General features: G+C 38.2%; 1 protein-coding gene across 6 annotated transcripts in view; it reads right to left on the bottom strand.

Moving 5' to 3' along the window:
* Positions 1–17,156, bottom strand: part of adcy2a (adenylate cyclase 2a) — a 126,030-nt gene that overhangs the window by 96,827 nt on the left and 12,047 nt on the right. For 4 of the 6 annotated variants that reach the window (XM_079625828.1, XM_079625829.1, XM_079625830.1 and 1 more), the window contains one exon: positions 2,943–3,140. The exons of 1 other annotated variant lie outside the window; for it this stretch is intronic. In XM_079625828.1, the coding sequence (XP_079481954.1) occupies positions 2,943–3,140 (198 nt within the window). Of the gene's footprint in view, positions 1–2,942; positions 3,141–11,819; positions 12,234–17,156 lie in introns of all 6 variants that reach the window. One more of the 6 variants, XM_079625827.1, reaches the window with a different exon arrangement.

The following is a 17,156-nucleotide window of genomic DNA, read 5'->3' as shown; positions in this document are numbered from 1 at the left end:
GTCAGATTGGATTGGAACATTAATTCCACAATCTGGAATTCCACAATCTGGCATCTGACATTAGCAATTTCATTTCATTTCTTTAATAATACACACTATATGAAGGTAGATAATATGTTTACCAACAAAAAGCTAATGGAAAGACAAGCTAAAAATATGCAATACATTGCGTTTCACATCATGTTGTTGTCAGTATGTTCAGTATTCACATTTTATGTGTGTGTATCATATTTCTTCACCCATATCTATATTCTAGGTTTGCTTTGTTCTAAAGTGACCTTGGGTTCTACAAAGGCACTATATACATAAAACAATTCCCAATCTTGCAGGCTGGTTTTGGCTCTGAAATCTGTAGGTTGTGCAGGAACCAGCAGAACACAGTGATATGGCATATTTTACTAGGACTACACAGTGTCACTCCACCTCTTGTACCTGCTTCAACTCTTTAAAATGCTGAAAGCATGCTTGTCTGCACTGCATTTTGGGATATATTCCCAGGTATAATGCTGTTCTCCATCACTTCATGAACACAGCCAGTAGGAACAGTTTCTCTGTTTGCAAGCTCTCTGGGTCTTGCAATGCTGCAGCTAAATGCTTAGACAGGATAATTACTATAGTCTGCCTTGTGAAACTTGAGGGATTTCTTATATAATATCTAAAATTACACAATCAATTTGATAGGTTACTATATATTTGAGGAGTGATACTTCGCTCAATGAGATTTCAGCAAGTGCAGGGCTCCCTCATAAAAGCGATGAGCCAACTACCAATGGGAGAGCAGAGAGCCATCTGCAGACTTGGATACCATGGCTGAGTAAGACCAACTAGAAGCCACTAGCTCAGAGACTAATCCTCTGTGATTCCATCACTTAATGCGAGAGTTAACTTTTACTGCATGTCGCTTTGTCATGCCTGGCTAGACGAGGTGTAAAATACCAAGAACACCAATAACTATTAAGATAACTAAAATGATAACTATATTAGTGTCCACACCAACTGGCGATACTGTCCTGTTTATGAGTGTGCTTTACTGTAATGCCGTCTGATGCTTTAAATGCTTGAGCTTGTTAATGCCAAATTAATTCTGATTGGCCCAGGTAACACGGAACGTTCTTAGAACCTGGTCAGAACATTAGACAAATTTCTCTCACAAAAAAAAAAATCGAATTCAGTCTTCCAGTAGCATTAATATAACGTTCTTTCAAACCATTGATTTCAGAGAACATTCAACGTTCCCAAAATGTTTGCAGAATGAAACATTCCCTTGGTTCAAATAACCAAAAAAAAAAGTTTTAAAAAACATTTACAAAACCTTTTTTGAACTTTAAAACATTTTTATTAGCTAGGTGATTGTCTCTTTGTTTTTATCGTTCGTCATCTGGAAAAATGTTCTGAAAAAGATTCCAGTGATATTATTGATCTGTGTCATTATCATTATAGTTGTGGTGTGGAATTTATTCTCACAGAATTAGAAGAACTATTATTAAAACTTTAATTTTCATCACTGGTGTGAACAAATGCTTAATCAGGATTCTATAATAAACCTAATTTGTATTAAGAAATGTCAATATTCATGGCACACCACTATGTCAGTGTATTCAGTAGCTAGTTAAACTGAATTGCAAGTGGTTAGTGAATATTACACACTTTTCCTGAAATATTTTATGTGGTGCAATTGTTGTGTAGTGAATTAGCATGGGGTCTATGTATTGAGAATTGCCCCATCAGCCCTTAATCTGGAACCAAGCAGAGATATTGACTAACACAGGAAGTCATCCTTCCCTACACGTCTGACATCAGCCTTGTTTGTCTTTCACCATATGCCACCCACTCCAGAGATACAATATGTGAGTGACAAACACTAGGTCTTATTTTAATACAGCAAGTTATTAGCTGCTTATATTCTCCATTTAATGACGTTTTATATTTTATTTGACAAACTTGGCTACTGTTTATTTCATCCTTAATCCTCAGTAAATTGTTCATCCTTAATAGGAAAGTTCAGAATAGCTAGGGTAGACTTCTGATTACTGTCTGAATTCCCAGGTCTAGTAACACATTTGCAGCATTTTGATTAATGTTGAACACAATTATCCTCACTGGACATGCAGGTCAAACATGCGGGTGGCTCAGCTGCCATGGGAGTAGCACACATAAACTTTATTTAATCATCATTAATAAAAGGAAGGACAGAGCTGGATAATTCACATTTTTATATTAGAAGTATGTAAGTTGTGTGTGTCAAGTAAATAATTTACACATTTAACATTTTAACAGTTAAATTCTGTCATGCATTTGGACATGTTTGACATGGTCAAAATTCAGAGAAGATAAAGAAAAATCAAAAGGGTCATAATTGCTTTGAAAAGTAAAAAAAAAAAACTGATTTGACAAAGTAGAATAGATTCAGGAATTAAGTAATTAAGGTAAGTAACTAAATACATAAAAGATTTTGACTTTGCATTTCTCGCCAATATGACTGATCAGAAGAGTTTCAGGGTTTTCCCAAAATAAGCTGCAGTCATATGCATGCGAGTTGTTATTAGGGATGAAATAATATTTCTGAAATAGTATAAATTTAGCCCCAAAAAAGTAATTTCTGTTCTCCACTGAAATATTTTCTTTTCCTTTTGATTGAGAATTCTCTGGATCTCTGTCCTAAAATAATTTCTATGCATCACAGGAAAGCAGTTGACTTGACAACGGCTGAATTTCCTATAGTAGAGGTGACTCTGAACCGGAATTTAATTTGCTCACTCTGTCCTGTACACCAGTACACATACAACTTCCTTTTTTTACTAAAGTATTGTGCTGTCTCTCCCTCCAGTCAATCTCGTGTTACTTTTCCCACTGGTTCTCACGAATACACCATCTGAGCTGTATCAGGTAAAAGGGCCATGAATGAAAACAACCTTAGGGTGCTGATAACGCAGTTGTCTTACCTGATCCCAGGGACAGATGATTCCTCCAAAAAACATAAAGAGGTAACCCATGGCAACCAGGCAGGCCCAGATCACCAAGGAGAAAACATGGAGCAGCTTCTTGAAGACGGACTCGATGCAGACCAGAACAAAGATAGTGAGGAAAATAGCCAGCGCAGTGGGGACAGTGATTACAAAGGCGATGTGATCCTCGATATCCTGCGGAGAGATTGCAGTGTTACAAAAAGACCTTTAACTGCGCCTTCCAACTGCACCTGCATGACAGCCACTAGATAATAAATTATCAGATAAACTAGAGACTGCCTATCAACTCAAAACCCCACAAATTCTACCTTCAAACTGAGGGACTGAGCAGTGACCTTTGCTGGTTAATTTGTTTCCTCTATAGGTTACATAGTGTCCCTGTAACTATTAACAATACACAGTGGTTATAACAACAAATATAATGTATAATTATAAGCAGCGGCACAAAATAATTACACATTAAGTATATTAAATGTAGGTTATAAATAATAATCATTACTTATACTTATGTCTGTAATCCACTTACACGTTTTCTCCAGTATTGCTACACTGGTGTACTGTATACTGAAATTTTGTATTGTAGCACTACATCATTGTGGTCTCTCTTGGATTAGTCTTAGCCTCAGACGTCACGCCCACGGACCATTGGCTGAACGTCTGATGCATATGGCACACGTTTCTGGAAACACTGAGTTTCCAAGTCACGATCTGATTGGTTGAATTCTATAGGATGGGAGATGTGTGAGTCGTGTTCTTTATCGGTCCGCCTGAAAATAAATGCAGACACGGAGGTTGCTTTGATTCGGCTCCACGTGTGAGTACTGGGTTTGAGTGTCATTGTTTGTCTTGAACTGCTGTGCTATTGGAAACTAACAACGAACTCTTGTTTTTAATTACTATTGTGCACTGTACGTTCATTTTTCGTGCTTCCTAGTGATTCGTTCATCATCTGCGCCTTATTTTTCTTGAAGCATTATTTTGTTGCACTTCTGCTATGATAAACAGATCCACTCTTGGATTGCGTGCGTAACGGACACCAGCAAGTGAGAGTTGCACTGACGACTGCTAGAGAATACGGTGTTTAGCGTCACTCGACTCGCATGCTGGCGATCAGGGTTCGAGACCGACTCCGAGCAGGGTGGTTAGGATTGGAGAGTGAGTTTTGGAGGCGGAGCAATGAAGAGAGGGGTGTGTTTGTTTGGGTTGATTTCAAATATCAACAATGTCCAACAGTGTTTTTTAAATAACGCTTACCCCACCTTTAAAACAGCTCAAACAATGCATTTTAGTCTGTAACTAGGCTTAAGCCTTGTCAGTAAAATCAGCCATTAATTTTGATTCTCAAATGTATCATATTTTAGTATCAACCGTGTCTCAGATGTTTCTCCCAATTCCCATTCCTTGGGAGAAATAAAACTAGGCACAACTGAGACACGAGAATGTTCTGTCCAAAGTGAGAATGAGCTGTGAGAAACATGAGAGATCTCTTTATTGTCTTGCTGTAATCTCTTTCAAGACTCTATTATAAAAACTAAAATAAAATTATTGCTTTTTTATGACATTGGGGACATTGGGATTTTTTATCTTTAATGGACAAGGCTGTGTTTCCCAAAAGTAACGTAAGCCTTAAGCCGGGTGCACACTGTGCGATTAATAATAGTCTTTTACAATTGTTGCTTGTCAGACTGTACGAACTTGATCATCGCTGATAAGCCATGTCACACTTTAAGATCTCAGTTTTCATTAAATGTCACACTGTACGACAGTCAAGACGTGCTAAAAACGAACGCACGCACACAATAAATAATCTCGGGTTACAATTGTAGAACTCTTTGGAAGGGAACGAGACACTGCGTCGATATGACACTTTGGGGAATGCCCCCAGCGTAGCGCGTCTGAAGCATGAATGAAACTATTCCAGATTGGCATTGGGTCATGACGTAACATGTGATGGCATACATGGAAGCTACAGGGACGCCGGCACACAACAGAGTTAGCTTTTGTGATGAAGCAAGTCGCTCCCATGCAGGGAAAGGCATGGGCGAAGGGACGCAGTGTCTCATTCCCTTCTCAGGGAACAAGGGTTACAGTCGTAAGCAAACTCCAGGCACCCGTTAGATATAGAAAGGGTCTGAAGATCCCCTACTCTCCTCTGATAAGTAATGGCTAAAAAAAGCTACCTTGAGGGAAAGGTTCTTGGCCTCAGCCGACTCCAGAGGTTTGAAGGGGGCCTCGACCAGTCCTTCGAGAACCACTGCCAGGTCCCATGTGGGAACTCTGGTCCAAGTAGCAGGTCTATCCTCCAGGCCCCACGGAGGAAACGTACGGCCAGTTGAGTGTTGCAAGAGTGTTGCTTCGACCCCCAGGCTTTCTCAGGGGGGGCTTGAGAGGCAACCAATCATTTTGCTGCTGCTTAAACTAGGAGCTCAGCTCATAATGTGCACAGGCAGCCTCCTCGAGAACTGCCCATGCATGCTCTGCTACCAGCTTAGTCAGATGATTATTTCATCTTTTTTAATTCTTCAGAATTAAATGCAGTCATAATAACCAGACAAGTAAAACATGGTCTGAGTGGTAGGCTGAAATATTTAGCTCAAAGTCAGATATTCCACCATTTTAATTCATCAGAATTAAATACAAAAAAAGTGGAAAAAAGTCGGCACATCATGGCTCCAAAAATGTGAAAAATGTAATGGTCGACTCACACAGGTGGTAACGTTTTGAGCACGAAGGCTCTTCGTCAGACAATTAAAAGTTAAACACACCACGCCTGTATACAGGTCTCATAGTCTGAATAATAGGTTGAATAAAAATATCTAACTTTTAAAGATAATATTTATACATGCCTCGACAAAGCGATACGAGCCGTTCATAATACATATCGGCTTTCTTCCCTCGATATGAAAGTCTATAGCCGTGAGGCTGAAACACCCGAAAGCGCACATATTTTTATTTTGCTGTACGCTTCGAGATATTTCTCAATGAACACAGTCAGCCCCCTCAAGAGCTGACTGTGCATGCCTCGCACCCAAACAGTATCACACACTGATCGCGTGTATCACCTCCCGAAGTTTAAAGTTGCCAGGAAGACATACACTTTCAGCTGTGCTTATGTGAACAATTCAAGTTCCCACAGGACAAACAACACCAAATAGGACAGACAGTTGTACAGATTGCTTGCTGAAGAGCAAAAAGCTAACTCTGTTGTGTGCCGGCGTCACTTTGTAGCTTCCGTGTATGCCGTCACGTTACGTCATGAGGATTGGAATAGTTTCATTCATGCTTCAGACGCGTTACGTTTTCCCCAAAGTGTCGTATCGAAGCAGTGCGAGCTCCCTCGAAAGGAAACTTATCCGGATTGAACACGCGGGATTGAAATGGTGGCTACAAAGCATAATTGACGCCTCCCCCCAAGCCCAGAAGCTCAAACTTGCTGCGTAACACATGAGAATGAACCTCATTGGTTCTCGCATGTCAAGCTTCCGTTGATAGTAACGGATGTGTGCATTGATGAAAGTTTATATGCGAAAAAAAGCATAAAATAATTATGTTCAGCATATAAAGCGATCATGTCTCTTAAAGAAAATGTTGACTAAACCGCTTAATTTATATAGATTAGTTTTAAAGTCTCCTTATTAATTTTAAAGTCTCCTTATTAACTTTTTGAAGCAGCAAAAGTGTTAGTTGCATAGCTGTCAATGGAGGGACAGAAATCGCTCAGATTTTATTAAAAATATCTTAATGTGTTCCGAAGATGAACAAAAGTGCTACGAATTTGGAATGGCAGAGGGTGAGTAATTAATGACATTTTTAATGACACATTAATCATTAATGACATTAATGATTCATTTTTACTTTTTGATGAAATAACCCTTTAACCATTTAACACCAGTTAATAATTATTATAATTATAGACTGATTATCTTTAATACGTTAAATATTGTATAACTTTGTGGCCCCGCCAAGATATTTGTTACCACACCATAGCCCCTCACTCACACCACCAAAATGTATTTTCCCAAATTTCTAATTCATATAAAATGAGATTTCAAGGATAGTTTGACCAATGAAATGTTAGGTTATGGTAGCTATTGAAGTGTTGCTCACATTATCAAACTAAATTAGAGTATCTATTTAATAAACATTAACTAAAATGTGTTACATAAAATACTACTACTGGCGAGATACCTAAAAGGTCAACTAATGCCTTAAAATGTCAACAAAAGAAATGCAGTCATTTCATCAACAGCGAGTGTGCTTGAGAAATACTGAAATAAATAGGCTTTGCTGAAAATACTCAGTCGGAACTATTGGTCGCCCCACACGAAATGTGCTATTAGCACAACTTACTGGACATGTAACTTTGAAACTGTCGTGAAACATGCGAGAAGCAAATATCTTCTTTTTTTTTTCAAATATCTTATTATTAATATTATTATTATTATTAGCATGGATTTCACTAAATACGGTTTGATTTGAGCTTAACATGAGAAAAAGCAATGGGGTATAAACAAAAACAATGAGCTAAATAATAATAATATTATTTGTTTAATTCAAGATAATTTATTTGGGGGGGAAAGTCAGTATATTACACAGTTGCTTATTTGCAGTGATCTTAATTAATCACCACAACAAGAAGCAGTGGAACGATTTTGTTGGAATCACTTTCAGAACGTTTTGTTTCCAGATAAGCGATAAAAACATTGACAGCCAATCAGAATTCATCCTGCTTGCAAGAGCTCGAGCATTTAAAGTAGCAGACGACATATGCAGCGCAGTAATAAACATCAATACTATGCATTGGTGTGGACGATAACAGTTATCGTTATTGTGTGAACATACGTCTTTCAGAATTCAAAACTTCCTTGTTACTCCAAAAACATTTATTGAAACCAATCTGCCAAAACTACTAATTCTCTACTTCTGGATTTGAAATGCATAATAGAGATGAATACATCAGCACAAGACTGCCTGCATAGACACAGATAAAAGCCTCATCATTGCCTCTTTAGCCCGGCCCACTTACGCATTACATGGACAGACAGAATAACTACATCACTGGACTAAAAATAACATTACCTTCAAAAGGATCCTAATGTTAGGAAATTGGTTGTTTATTTTCAACAATGTGAAAGTCTCAGAGCATTATTTGTTTGGTCGATTTCACTTTGTGTTGGTTGATTCTTTGGTAAACCAGTTGCAATAAAATGCAAGCTTTGATAGATATGGACCCGACATTAAAGGGGTCATGAACTGGATTGTTTTATTATTTTATAATGTTGCCTGGGGTGCCCCTATAATATTATTATGGTTTATACATAAAAAATGGTCATAATTTAGAAAGGCATTTTTCCTAGGCTGATTTTAGCCTCTCTGAACACTCTGTTTTGAGTTTTCACTCTCACAAATTTTTGCACTCTCACGAATGCCTTTACCAAATAACAATGCAAACACAACGTAAATACAGTAAGCGCTTTGTTGTGCAGTGTAACATTTGCTTTATATGCAACAGTAAATCAAGCCAGTTCCTCTTAGTAGCATGAAAATCATCTGTTATTTAAAATGTAAAGTCTATCAGTGACTTGAGTTCTGCACTGAAGTTTGTGATAGTTATCCAAATAGCACAGACAGACCTTACGGACTACACAGAATTAGGTTTGTGTCTGTCTAAAAACATCCTCTAAAAGTATTTTAACAGAACTACAGCTAAAAGCATTTATTTGGGTCGGTAAGTTGACAGCCCATGACCACTACAGTGACTGTTCTGTCTTTTAGCAGTGTGTTTTAGTTGAGTTTACATACACATCAACACATGTGAATATTCTATGTGCAATGGAGGTTTTTTCCAATGGAAAAAGCTTTTTAAAAAAACTTTTAACTCTATGAACACTCACCAAAGTATTCCCATGAAGGCTAATGTAAAGTATGAATGAATGCTAAATATTTTTTGTGTAACTTTGGGATTTATGGTGTGTATGGTTATGTTTTGCCAATAAAAAAAATAAAAAAATGTTTAGATATAGAAATTAAAAGTGTTAGATACTGCAACTCCATTAAGATATGTACTTAGATTAGAGATGGTTGCTAGACCACGTTTTACATACAATACATATGATTACTAGTGAGATCGCCTGCTTAGACTGATTAGAACAAAAATACAAGATATTGCTCCCTTTTATAGAAAGCTTCAATTATTTGAATTGCTGCTTTTGTATTTTTTTATTTGCTTTGTAAACTTCTTTTGCATGGTCACTATTACTGACCTCGTTTTCTGATACACACTTTTAAAATAAGAAAAAGTGAAATTGAATTAATGATATTTTTTTCAGTTCACTTTGTATGGAAAGAAGTCAGTAATTACTGTTTTAATTACTGTTCTGTACTTAAAATAAAAACACATTGTGCATACATCTGTACATAACACACACTATTGATAAACAAATCCATTTTTAATTAGACTAAACAATTGTTTTATATTTTTTAGGGATTATTTAGTATTGAATGCAATATGCATTCATTTATAATATTAAAAATGAATATTACGTCTGTCATCTTAGATAACTTTTTTTTTTTACTAGCTTGTTGCAATGCATTCTGGGATACATGTGACACTGTCTTGCTGTCTGACTAAAACAAGGTGGCAGCATTAATTAAGTTGCCTACCATTTGGAACAAATATTGTATTTAGATGAAGATTCCAGACAATGCTTTCTCCAGAAACTCAGGTTTTGGAACAGCACTATTGACTATAGCGCACCAAAATGTAACTCAACATTCACAAAATGAGACAGCAATACACATGAAACTCCAAACAGGGACATCTAAACGGATTCAAGCTCTAATCAGTAGCCTTTTAAGAGTTCCGGTGTTTAAAGAGCCCAGGATGTCGGTGAAAAGCCTTTTCACCCCATAGCATTATAATTAAAGCCACAAAGTAAGACAGCAAGAAACAGCCTGATTATCAGCAGCATTTTCTGCAATCATTTTCTCACTTAGGAGCAACACTAAACCTCTGCTGGCACCACTATATTGACACTCTAAAATTATCTTTGTTAAAAGTCATGGTGTCAGGCTATAGTGACATGGTGTGATTTTGATGGTGTCTCGTCTGGCTTTTTCACAGCGACAACATTTGCTTCTCTTTTCTATAATCCCCACTGTTCCAGCATTGAAGTACTCATAGCCAGAACACACAAAACCACTAATAGCATGGGAAAACTGCCTAAGACTCATGCATAATTGATGCAGACCAGCTTTCAGAAGCGCATAAGAAATGGAAACCCTGATAAAAATGGGAGGTATTGGGTACTATCCTATCCATTTTATCATAGAGGACACAGAACAGGCCTGCAATAGCCAAAACCCACAAGCACGATCTTCTACTAAATGCCACAAAGCATGCACGGGGAACGTTAGCCCTGCGGCCACTTATCGGATGTGTGAGGCTGAGTGAAAACAGGTCATGGGGGGAGCAAAACGTCAGGGTTTCAGAGTACGATTATAAAAAAGGCTTTTTTTCACAATCAATGTGATGTGTGCAACCATGGGAGTCGCGGAGAGCATTGCGGCATCCCAAGGCGGGCTCAACAACCACTATGATGTGATATTTAGGTCAGGCAGTCAAAAGACAAGAGAGTAAGTAGCGCACGCATTGAGAGTGTGTATCTACACAGGGGTTGATGTCATACTGTGAAATGTCGCTTACTTATTCATTCCCTGGTCTCCCTAATGCATTAGGGCTGATTTAATCGGGCGAAACTTATATTTCACAGTAGATTCCAGATATTTTGAAACATGATTGGCCTTAAAATTGAGGGAAAAGCAAACTGAACTTTTGGACAGCAGCTCATGTATCCTGTCCACGTGACTTCTGTTTTTAGGCCAGACAGTCAACCTGTGATGTAAATACCTCAAAACTTCTGGGAAAACCTGTGTAAACTGTCTCACCACGTGAGCCAGCAATATATGTACAAAACTCTGATTCAGACACCCTGACAACACTACAGCTGCTAGTTCTCCTCGGTCCCATGATCCCTTTCTGCTTCATCTGCAAGTGGCACATATAGAATATTCCGAAATTTCAAACAATTTAAATAAATCAATGTTGATAATATGATAGTATTAGCACAAAACTCAAAAGAATTTAACCAAAAGAATCTAGCACTGTGCTGTATGCATAAACATACATAGTTTATTCGATTTCTGGATATGTTTTCCATATAATACAAATTACACAGCTAATGGTTAACAAATCATTGATTGCATTATAAAGAATATTATTCGGTTTGAATTCACAGGGATTTCAATTTTGCTCCAGCTGAGCTAGTCAAAAATGCAAGCAGCTTTACTGTTGACAGGTTAATAGTTTCTACTTAATCTGTTCTGCTTAATTACCCATGACCCATGACTTTCCAAATGTGTTCCCTTTCCTTCCAAACATTGATTATTGCCTGCTGCTTCTTTATGACTTTTACATGAATCACATAAATTATGCTTTGAAGAGAGATTACATACTGCTTAAGGTAAACAGAGACATATGGTTCCTGCAGTCCGTACAAACAGAGCTGATTGGATGGAACTTCCTCTAAAGTGTGATGGTTTTGGGCACAGGAAATGTATTTTCCTATACACATGGCACAAACATGTCCAGGTGTGGGCTTGTAGAAGTATTGTTAACTGTTTTAAAAACCCTTAAATAAATAAGCAAAATATAAATGATATACCCTATCCTGTGTCACTTGCTCAGTACAGTAGCAACAGGGCTCTCTCTCCCTCAACCAACCTAAAATCACTGTTTCCCATCCTTTTCTGCCTTTTCCCCAGTCACCTTCCCCCCAGTCTCCAAACACTCACCAGCCCAGAGGCGAAGAAGACAGCCAACAGAGCCAGGCAGGCACCCATCACAATGAGGAGCAGAAAAACAAAAAGTGGGTGCTGCTGGCTCATAAGATAGTACGAGTCATACAGCCAGTCTGGGGATATTTGTCTCCGGCCACGCACGCCTCCTCCTCCTGTTACATCTCCTCCTGTCCGGGAGCCCCTCTCCAGCAAGTAGGTCCGCTTACGCATGGCCTCCCTCCACATGGAGCTGGCGTGGTGTTCCTCTCTTTCGGACAGTGGCTGGGATTTGTGAGGGTTGCGCTCCTCCTCACACAGGTCCTTCAGATGGAGCACTGAAGCTCGGGCTGTGGTGCGCGACCGGTACACCGGCAGGATGGCTTCCATTGTGGAGCGCAGCATCGCTCAGGCAACATGTTGAACTGCAGACTGGCAGAGTGAGAGTGAAAGGAGGCAGTGTGTGTGTGTGAGTATGTATGTGCGAGGGAGAAAGAGAGAGAGAGAGAGAGAAAATCGGGAGAGGGAGGGTCTGGATTAAGGCAAGGAGAGAAGTAGAACGCAAATGTGAATGAGAAAGACAGAGAGAGAAAGGCCAGGCAGGGATGGAGGGGTGGAAAGAGTTTCCTATCAATATGATGTGCTAGGTTTTATTGTTCACCCCCTTTTTTCATAATCTACTTATCCTCAAGTTGTTTCAGCCCTGCATTATTTTATTTTTTTTCTGTGGAACAAAAAAGAAGTTCTAAGGTAGAATGTCAAAGCCTCTGTTTTACATAGAAGAAAATGGATAGTAGTTTCTCTAAAAATAACAATAAAAGCATTATAAAAATAGTCTAGCCTTCCCTTCCCTTTCAAATCTAATTTTTGACACGCAAAATATGTATATGAGGTCACAACTGGCGCAATGTGTCTAAATATACCACAAATGAGATTTAAGTTGGAGGTCTGCATTCCCATGGGAAACAATTCGATTTCCTGTGCTGTAGGATTAAATTAGAGTTGATTAAAGATGGAAACATGCAGGACTTCTATGATTTGTAGGCGGGAACGAGCGGCCTGACTGTAGCCTTTAATTTAAAAATGTGCACGTATTTGTTTACAACACACAGAGAGTATAGCATCATAAAGCATGCAGCCATGTACACAGCAGCACATGTGTCAAATAAGCCAGCCCTAAGAGCAGGCTAAGCAGGTGGTTCATTAGGACAATGACCGATCAAACTGTGGACACGTTGTAGTCAGACTTCGGATCTAAATTAAGCAGGAGTGGCCAAGACAAAAATCAATGTAAGCAGAGGGCAGGTGTACAAGGACTGATGCCCGGCAAGAACGGGCGGAGCTGGATTAAAAAAGAGATACATTAAATATGAAAGTTTAATGCTTCCAGACTTCCGGAGGCTATGTAGATTTGCAAGTGAGAGGAGGTGGATACATACAAGAGTTGTACAGTTTAGGTAATCTGATTTGTCTGGATTCTTGATATTGTAAGATGCAAATCTCATAAAATTACTAGTAGTTTACTGTATTTTGGTCTGTGGATTACAAATTTGTACACAAATAAAACAATAAAACTACCCAGGATAACACAGACTACAGCTCTGAACTCTTTTGCGTTGAAAGCATAGATTAAACTCTCTTGTCTTTTCCATACAGTATACCTTCCCCTTCTCCTTCTCTACCACCTTCACCCCCATCTCCCTTCTAGATTCAGCTTTCTTCCCTTGCCAAGCTTCTTTGTTTATCCATTAAGGTGGTTGTCAGATACTGGTGAGTTTTGCAACAAGTACTATACAAGAGATAGAATACCATACAGTATTCACAGTAAATAACAGTTTTTTCTTCTTCTTCTTCTTCTGAGACAAAGCTGCCATTTATAAATTTAATCTTTAAAAATGCTCATAAAAATATTTGCAAATAATCCAAATGTCCACCAGTTTAAAAGCTTATATACACACTAGCTGGTACTGTAGGCTTTTGAACTAGTCTACATAAACACACAAAATGTGAATAACTTAAAGCATGAAGATGCATTTTATTTCCAGCTCTATAGACAGGGGGCCTGAGATGCCTTATTGACTGAATTACAAAACAGATTTTAAAAAATGCCTTTCCACTTGAAGGTAAGACAGCGCTAGTAGAGGATTTCAAAGAAGAGTCTGTTATCATTGATTCTTTGGATGGGTGTTTACGAATTCTGTTTAATGGATATTCATATTAGAAACGGATAAACTTTAATGTGGTTCTCTGAAATTGAAATTGAATCTCAAAATTGTTAAACTTGTCAGCTATTGTTTTGTGCACAAAAGTTCTTAAGTAATTTGTGTTACTTGGAGCATGGTGAAAACTGTCTGAATGTTAATACGAATGTCAGGGTTTAGAAAACCCGACGTGTACTAATGACACAGTTAATCACTGTGATCGCAGCATAGCTGGGGGCTGCTTATTTTCTTAGAATTTGGTGTCACGTCGACCCTCATTCGTTTGAATGAATTTAATGACCAAAGGGTTTGGACAGTTCACATAGATATCAGCACACAGACACAGAACATTTAATTGGGTTCATTTACCCAAAATAGAACATAGAGAGTTAGTAAACAAACATGCTTAAAGGGTTAGTTCACCCAAAAATGAAAATAATGTCATTAATGACTCACCCTCATGTCGTTCTAAGCCCGTAAGACCTCCGTTCATCTTCGGAACACAGTTTAAGATATTTTAGATTTAGTCCGAGAGCTTTCTGTCCCTCCATTGAAGCTGTATATACAGTATACTGTCCATGTCCATAAAGGTAATAAAAACATCATCAAAGTAGTCCATGTGACATCAGTGGGTTAGTTAGAAGTTTTTGAAGCATCGAAAATACTTTTTGGTCCAAAAATAACACAAAATAAGACTTTATTCAGCATTGTATTCTCTCCCGGGTCTGTTGTGAATCTGCGTTCAGGACTCCGCAGTGACGCTGCTGACGTAAGACGCTGATGACGTGTTATCTGGTGCGCCCGAGCTTCGTTTACAGTCTGAGGGAGACGCACGCTATATTCAAGCTATTCTACATTGTTTGCGTGGATATCATTTTTTTAATGGTGCGTAAATGTGCATGTCGCGGATGAGACACTTTTACAGCGTGTGTTTCCCTCAGTCTATAAATGAAGCTCGGGCGCACCAGATAACACGTCATCAGCGTCTTACGCCATCAGCGTAACTGTGAAGGATTGACAACAGACCCGGGAGAGAATACAATGCTGAATAAAGTCTTATTTTGTGTTATTTTTGGACCAAAAAGTATTTTCGATGCTTCAAAAACTTCTAACTAACCCACTGATGTCACATGGACTACTGTGATGATGTTTTTATTACCTTTATGGAAATGGACAGTATACCGTATACAGTTTCAATGGAGGGACAGAAAGCTCTCGGACTAAATCTAAAATATCTTAAACTGTGTTCCGAAGATGAACGGAGGTCTTACGGGCTTAGAACGACATGAGGGTGAGTCATTAATGACATTATTTTCATTTTTGGGTGAACTAACCCTTTAAATCATAGATGTCTCACTTGAGGAACACAAAAATGTTGAATACAGTAGGACTCATTCAATGTTCCTGGTACGCAGAGAGAGAAAACAAGTCTACAAATCATGGAGGACTGAATTTTGCAATAATGATTTTTGAGATACTTATGCATTGCCAGTGAAACATGACTGAATATGATGCCCTATGCTCTAACAGGAAGCTGCCCAGACTCTGAATATAAGTGACTAACTGCCCCGCTGTGTCTCACAGTGAACCTTCGCCTACTATTAAAGGGTTAGTTCACCCAAAAATGAAAATTCTGTCATTTACTCACCTTCATGTCGTTCCAAACCTGAAAGATCTTCGGAACACATATTAAAGGGATAGTTCCCCCAAAAAAATTTAATAATCCCATGATTTACTCACCCTCAAGCCATCCTAGGTAGGGCTGGGCGATAAAACGATAACGATAATTATCACGATATAATTTTTCTCGATAAAACAATATCAAGAGTTCGATAAATGTTCGATAATGTTTTTGCGCCAAAAGCGGAACGAAACTCATTTGAACCGCGCGCCACATGGACCGTTTATCCGCTCGGCTCAAAGTCCAAACGGCAGCGCAGCGCGAGCTCACTGACAGACGCGTTTACTCTGATCGGCCTCGGTCACGAGATCCAGTGAGAAGAGCTTGAATTCAGTGAAGAACACAAATGTCTCAGTGATTTAAACCGGTTTAAAGGCAGATGAAGCGGCGCTGACGAACAGGAGGAACACTGAGCGCAGCGATACAGTCAGAAGCTTCTCCGTCTACACATTCCCATCATTTACCACGGATTTAACGTTACTGTAACGTTAGCCTAGTAATATTAACTCCACCATGAAATGTGGGATATATATATATTGAATTGTATAATATTATTAATGTAGAAAATGTATTAAAGGACTATTGGAATCTAATTACAGTATTTAATAATGTATTTAGGCTACTGGTTTTCATAAATACCATAGAAACCATAAAGTTACATGTTGCCATGATGAGGTGCTGTAGGCTATACCCGGTTTTATCTGTGGTTATCATGATCTAAATTCATGATGCTGGATGACCAATGGTTAATTTTAATAAAACTAAAGAATATAAAATTTTACCAAATAAAAATAATGTTTTTACTTTTTTTTAACAGATGTTACTGTTTTTGTTAATGAACATAAATTGTATATAGTAAATCTGCATCCTAACCCAAGCTAATACTACTGTCAGTGTCAACACACTGTCAAATATGCGTTTCGAGACAAAACATGTCATATTAATATTGCAGAAACTAAGAAATTAATTTTCCAATAAATATATTTATTTTGTTAAGGAAAAATGACAAATGTTTGAATGTTCTACCTCAGATTTGTGAATGTTCACCTGTTTGGCAAGTGTTTGTCATGATATGTTCTGACAATAAAGAGTAGTTTAAAAACACAACGCTCTGGTTTCTACAGCTTTCACTTAGGAGCAAAAATCTGTCTTTAAACTTGAAATAAATAAAGATTTGACATTTATCGTGATAATTATCGATATCGACTGATATAAAAAAAATATTGTGATAATTTTTTCTGGCCATATCGGCCAGCCCTAATCCTAGGTGTATATGACTTTCTTCTTTCAGAAGAAAACAATCAGAGTTATAAAAAAATGTCCTGGCTCTTCCAAGTTTTATAATGGCAGTGAATGGAGGATGAGATTTTGAAGCCTAAAAAGTGCATCCATCCACCATAAAAGTAATCCCATTGGCTCCAGGGGATAATAAAGGCCTTCTAAAGCGAAGCGATGCGTTTGTGTAAGAAACAT

The sequence above is a fragment of the Phoxinus phoxinus genome (genome assembly GCF_949152265.1).
Source record: "Phoxinus phoxinus genome assembly, chromosome: 10".
Lineage (NCBI taxonomy): Eukaryota > Metazoa > Chordata > Actinopteri > Cypriniformes > Leuciscidae > Phoxinus > Phoxinus phoxinus.
Note: the sequence above shows the minus strand (reverse complement) of the source record. Positions and strands in the feature narration are given on the sequence as shown.